The 6,006-nt window shown below is 45.9% G+C and overlaps 2 protein-coding genes across 2 annotated transcripts; one reads left to right on the forward strand and one right to left on the reverse strand.

Annotated features, from left to right (window-relative positions):
* Nucleotides 1-713: 713 nt before the first annotated feature.
* LOC128252035 (uncharacterized) lies at nt 714-4,025 on the forward strand. Its single transcript, XM_052979418.1, has 5 exons — nt 714-1,116; nt 1,552-1,825; nt 1,881-2,003; nt 2,061-2,222; nt 2,286-4,025. Exons 1-5 carry the CDS (start codon nt 830-832, stop codon nt 3,702-3,704), a joined length of 2,265 nt encoding a protein of 754 aa, XP_052835378.1. The 5' UTR covers nt 714-829; the 3' UTR covers nt 3,705-4,025.
* LOC128252050 (nucleosome assembly protein 1-like 1) lies at nt 4,006-5,721 on the reverse strand. Its single transcript, XM_052979439.1, has 6 exons — nt 5,447-5,721; nt 5,212-5,381; nt 5,033-5,156; nt 4,550-4,778; nt 4,406-4,497; nt 4,006-4,352 (listed from the first exon to the last, which is right to left on the reverse strand). The coding sequence occupies exons 1-6, from the start codon at nt 5,552-5,554 to the stop codon at nt 4,167-4,169; spliced, it is 909 nt and encodes a 302-aa protein (XP_052835399.1). The 5' UTR covers nt 5,555-5,721; the 3' UTR covers nt 4,006-4,166.
* Nucleotides 5,722-6,006: the final 285 nt, after the last annotated feature.

The raw sequence follows: 6,006 nt of genomic DNA on the forward strand, positions 1-6,006 counted from the left end.
TATGACAAAAAATGTGTACGATGAAATTATATTTTGGGTAGTCCCGAAGCGAATGAATCTCTGAATTGCTGAAAATTCAGCTTAAATTGCAGCAGCCACTGGTTTGTGAATTTGTATGGAACAACTGACCGATTATCAGTATATTTCTGCTAAATTTTCAGCAATTCAAAAATTCTGACGTTTCGGGAATACCCAAAGTATACTTGTGCTGAATTTTCAGCAATTCATAGATTCAGTCGTTTCCAGAATACCCAATTTGATTTATTTTGAATAAAAACCCAATCTTTCCCACTGGAGAAAACAGAAATATAATAAAATATACAATTTTAAAAATGTAAGTGTGTTTTTTTAGATTTAATAAAATATTATAATATAAATATATACATTTTGGGCTCTAGCTGGTAAGTTAGACTTATATTCCTTTTGAACATATATTTGTATATTTTCAAAGTAATTAATTTGTCAAAGTATGGTTCGCCAACAACGCAAATTTTTGATAACTTTAAAATCTATGTAATTGTTGATAAGAGTTTATTACATATATATATCGTAGTTCTAGGCGATGATAATGTTTATATTTAGCAACATAGTGCCAGCTGCTCTAGAAATCATATTTAAAATATTTAAATAAATTTCTCCGATTTAATTACCGTTATTAGTTCGACCAGTGCTGCGTAGTCTTCGTGGGTATTTTTCCGCTACACTCGAAAACCCCCAACATCGGTTTTGCTCGTGATCTGGCTGCGGTCACACTGGTAACTTGCATTTTGGCTGGAAGAAAAAGCTGCAGGAAAAAAATTGGCAATAAAGAGCAGCAGCAGCCTCTATCATGGACAAGGCCGAAGTGGGCAGCGCTTGCCTCGCCGCGCCAAAGCGCCGCTATCCGGCCAGCGAGCTTTGTGGGCGGGAGCCGGCAGCCACGCCCCCGCAGCCTCCCCTGCGAGAAATCCTGACCGAGGAGGAGCCGCAGACGAAACAGCGCAAAAAAGAGGAGGGATTGCAGCACATCTCGGACTCGCACTCGGACTCGGGCCCCAACCTGATGGACCTTTGCGACGAGCTGCTCTGCGAGATCTTCCAGTACCTGGACACCTTCTCCATCATGGCGGTGATGCAGTGAGTCTCCCCTTATCAGTTGCGTTGCAGAAATCTCTTGAGATAGCGGTACTATCCATATATGGGGAATCCCTAATATTTATCTTGCATTTATACGTTTTGACTAAAAGTAATTCTAAAACGATGTTTTTCAGCATAAATCTTTATGATGTAGATATACGGAATTTCTAGTTAATGGCAGTTAATGCCTTGGTCTTCCCAAATCGCATATTATACATTATTATTCAAGTTAACACACAATTCGATTTTATTTGTTATAACTTAGTAACATGACGTGTTAGTTATACAATACATGCCGGACATCTTGTTAAAATCTGCAAGATTAATAATCTTATGTTAAATTTAATTTACAATAGATTATAGATTTAAGAGATTTCTGCAACCTCTATAGTACCATTTTCCCAATCTCCGTGTTTAACCCACAAAATGTTATAGCTGCTCGCCGCGTTTGGAGAACCTACTTCTGGACCGCCGATTCTATCACCGCATAGATCTCAGCAACGGACCGCTGCCAATGGGAATACTCGAGGAGATTCTCGGCCGTGCTACAGAAAAGACGCACACCATCAAGATCTGCGGACCGCCATCCTCGCAGCATGTTGCCGGCGAGTTCCGCCAATTCACCCAGACGTTGAGCTCCGTCTTTCCCAAGGTGGCCAACCAGCTGAAGGTGCTGGAATTGCAAGGAGTGAGCCTGGACTTCGAATACGTAAGTGGCACGCCAAGTATAACCTGGATTGACTACAGTGCCTTTGACATTTTAGATACACATATCCGAGTTCCCGGTCTCGTTGAAGCGTCTGATGCTGAAAGATTGCAGCGTGAAAGTGGGCAACAATGTCAAGAGCATATTTCACACCATAGAGATGCATCTGGTGGACCTAGAGGTGCGTTCCAATTCGAAATGATTTTCTAGCTTATAACTTTCGTTCTGTATTCTGTAGGATCTCAGCATCGAGGACAACAACTGGTTCGAGCCGTATTACATTATGGCCCTCTCAAAGCTGCCTTCCTTGCGACGTCTTAGTCTTAAGGGCTGTCAGACGCTCTGTAAGTTTGTGCCGTACGGCAGCATGGCGGCCCGCTTTGGTTTTCAGAAACTGGAGGTTAGATCTGGTCTAGTGCAGTATAAATAGTGAGCGCCAATTTGAATACACTATATTTTTCAGGCGCTTGACCTACGCTTGACTCCCATCACCAACTCTGATCTGCAGTGCTTCAGCGCCATCGAGAACCTCAAGGAGCTGCTGCTGGAGTCGCCGCCCAACCTGCACCCCGAACAAACCTCTGCGGAGAAGACCAACAACGGTAACGTCACTGACGAGACTGCGCCCCCGCAGCCGGATTCGCTTAAACTGCTTAACGACGACGAGCCGTCCACATCGCGGGCCGCCATGGAGCACCTGCGCGCATGCAAGATTGCGCAGGCCAAGGACGAGGGTGCCGATATGTTCAACTCTGACAACTGCAACGAGAGAAAGGAGGAGGAGCAGTCGGCGGCCCCGGCAGAGCCTGCTTCGAATATCCAAGACATCCTTGGGAAAAGGATCAGAGCCCCATCGGAATCCGAGGATGAGGACACATCCTCCACCTCGGCTACCTCGGCGTCCTCGTCGGACAAATCGGAGGTTGCGTCGCCGCGCAGCAATGGCCACAGTGGTCGCGCACCCCTGCGCTCGCCGCTGGTGGTGATTGCATTACCCAGCGTAGCCGCGGATGTTCCACCACGTCCAGTTCCGCCGGCAGCGGATGCGGACGATCCCGATGCCCCCGGGCAGGAGGCCAGGCCGGTGCCCTCGCCGCGCGCTTACATATACGTACCCGAAGCTAATCCACCCGGGAATGAAAATCCCCGACAACAGCGGAATATGGTGGCTATTATTGAGCAGGCGGAACATTTTCGCAACTGGCGCGGCAATAATCCCGCCTTCAGTCGTTTCCTACCGCGTCACGACCAGGTTATCTACATGAATCCCACGAACCCGGTGGTCGTAATGCATCCACGACGTCATCGGTCACATACGCGTCCGAACTTCGATCAGGTGGTGCAGCATCCGATGTTTTGGAACATGCTGGACCCGCTGGATCGCGACCACAGCCGGCGAATTCGCCACCGTCCGTCGACCTGTCAGGCCTCACCTCAGTACTTTGTGTCCGATCGGGCGATCTATAGCTTTGGCCGAGCCACGCGACCTGTGCAGCCGGACGTTGTGTGGATCCGGAACGTCAACCGCTCGCCGGACAACAGACTGGAGCGGCTGTCGTTGCGCAACTACCACCTCATCACAAATCATACGCTGGAGCATCTGGTTCAATGTTCCCCGAATCTGGTCTACATCGATGTGAGCGGCACGAGCATAACGCTTCCGGGACTGCGTCGCTTTCAGAGCAGCAAGCCGGAGTGCGAGGTGGTGGCCAGCCACTTGGCTGCGGCTGAGGAAGCCGATGAGGATTTCGCGGAGGTGCCGAAGGCAGACGTCGGGGAGGAGGAAGAGGAGGAGGTTGTGCTACCCAGCGGAGACGAAACGGATCATGACCAGCAGCCACCGAAATCACCGCCTCCATCTCAGCAACTGGCGGTCCCATAGGAGATATCCCTCCCTCCCCCCAATAACTATATTGTTTGTTGTATCCTGTTGTACTGTGAACATTTTTCTGTCGAATTGGGCCGTGCTGGATTATAGGATTTTAGCAAGACGACGACGACGACATGGCCAAGCCGAAAAACCCACAACGCTGGCTACAAGCGAGTGCTGTAGCTCAGCCCACTAGTATTACGTTCCGAACTTATCACGCCCTTGTACCATACACCAGGCTCAATGCATTGTATAAACCCAAGAATCCCAACACCACAACGATTCCTCTAGATAGGCATTAAAGAACGAGCGATCATTTTGGTATATGTATAATGAATAATGAAATGCTTATTTGGTAGCTCTGTAGCGTGTAAGGACAGAACAATAACTTGTTTGGTGCTCCGGTGTGCGAGTTAAAAAAATGTTTATAAATTGTGGAAAATCGTGTAAAATTGAGGACTGTCTGGGAGTCGGTTACTTGTCATTCGAGGGCACCTCTTCCTCCTCGGCATCCGACTCGTCTTCGGTATCATCAGTCTCCGTTTCCGAATCGCTGGAGCTCTGGCAATCGGCTATTTCGCCAGTGAAGAAGATCACCGCTTTGGGAATCACACGCTCCTTGAGATAAAAGCCCAGTTCAAAGTCGTTTTGCAGTATGGCCTGTGGATGATAAATGCAATTGGTTTCTGGATAATGGACTTATCCGATCTTACGTTAATGTCACAGTAGTTGGGATCCTCGGTGTCGTCCGGCAAAACGGGCGGTGCAAAGAAGTCAAAGAAGGACGACTGCTCGATGGTGTCGTCTGAAGTAGGAGTTTGTGTAACTGATAATCGTGGCAGTTCGGATGACCTTACCCTTCTTCTGGCGGTCCTTGGCCTGCTTCCAATCGATTTTGCAGCCCACGCACTTGTAGATCTCGGCGCCGTCGTACGAGAGCGGATCTTCCGGATCCGGCAGGCAATTGAGGAAGTACGTCTTGGTCAACACCGTGTTGGTGAAGAAATCGTTGGGGTCAAAGTGGAACTCGATGTCGAACTTCACGACCGGATCGTTATATAGCCTGGCACGAATATCGCACAAGCACTGTGCAAAAAATCACATCAGAAATGGATAACATTAAAAATTCTTTCAAGCATCTAAATTAATTTTAAGTGATACGAAATGTGTACTGTTTTTTGGGTGCGACTTTTGATTAAGGAACCTCTGACTTAATCTAGGGTCAACAACCATTGCGCAATCTCTTGTTTAAAAGAAAAATATTTATCAATTTAATATGGTTACTAGGCAAAAAAATTCGACTATGACTTAATAACTAATGCTAATGGTCAGATACTCACTTCCAATATTTTCTCGTCCTTCTTGCTTATGAACTCTGTATACGAGGCTTTGAGAACCTTTAACCAGAAATTAGGTACGCTTAGATTTGGTTCCGAATCACCGTAGTTTTGTTTCCTAAATTCACTGTGTATGATTTGGATTGGTTTATGATGACCAGGCAGAACATAAAGTGACTCACTCTAGAATCTTTTTGCGCTTCTCGAAAATGACATCATGTTTTTCCTGGAAGTTCTTCTCCAAATTGTAGATCTCCCTCTGGAGGGCAACGTCTAAATCTATGGTCTCCAGATAAAGCTGTTTCAGCTTGGTAATCGTCTTCTTCTCCTCTTCGCTGTACTTCATTTCAGGCTAAATGCAGGCCAGGCATAATGTCAATTTAACATGCCCTTATCAAGTCACACAAAGTCACTCACATGCGATTCGGTTTTCGGTGCCGGAGGGGTACAGAACTTAATCCGAGCCGCGTTCCTGTTCCGCATGGCATCCATCGCAGGATCGACGAGTGGTCGTTGGTTCGCCATTTCGTGGGTGTTCCTCTGTGCGAGGATTTACAAGGAAATTTGAGAAAGTTTCGCCTTTTGGCTGCGATTATTTTCAAGTTTTAATGTTTTAATATACGTTGATATAAGGTGTAGACTTGACTGACGTCGTTAGAATGAATGTAGTACTGCGAGTGCTTCAAAATATCCAGCACAAAAGTCAGCGCCCACTTTTTAAATATGTATTGAACATCATTTTAAATTAAACACTTGATATCTAAAACTTTCAGATCTAAGAACAGCAATTAAAATGTACCTATCTATAGAGTTAATTCAAACCTAAGTCTTAACTGACTTGAGGGCTTGTTGGCCTTTTTTGACAAAAGATATTGGATAAATATTTATACAAACCAACGCTAGTTAATCTATATATTATAAGTTTTTAACTCAAAGACATATTTTCACTTGCAATCAAAGACTTTATATCCAATACT

The sequence above is a fragment of the Drosophila gunungcola genome, chromosome 3R (genome assembly GCF_025200985.1).
Source record: "Drosophila gunungcola strain Sukarami chromosome 3R, Dgunungcola_SK_2, whole genome shotgun sequence".
NCBI classification, from domain to species: Eukaryota; Metazoa; Arthropoda; class Insecta; order Diptera; family Drosophilidae; genus Drosophila; species Drosophila gunungcola.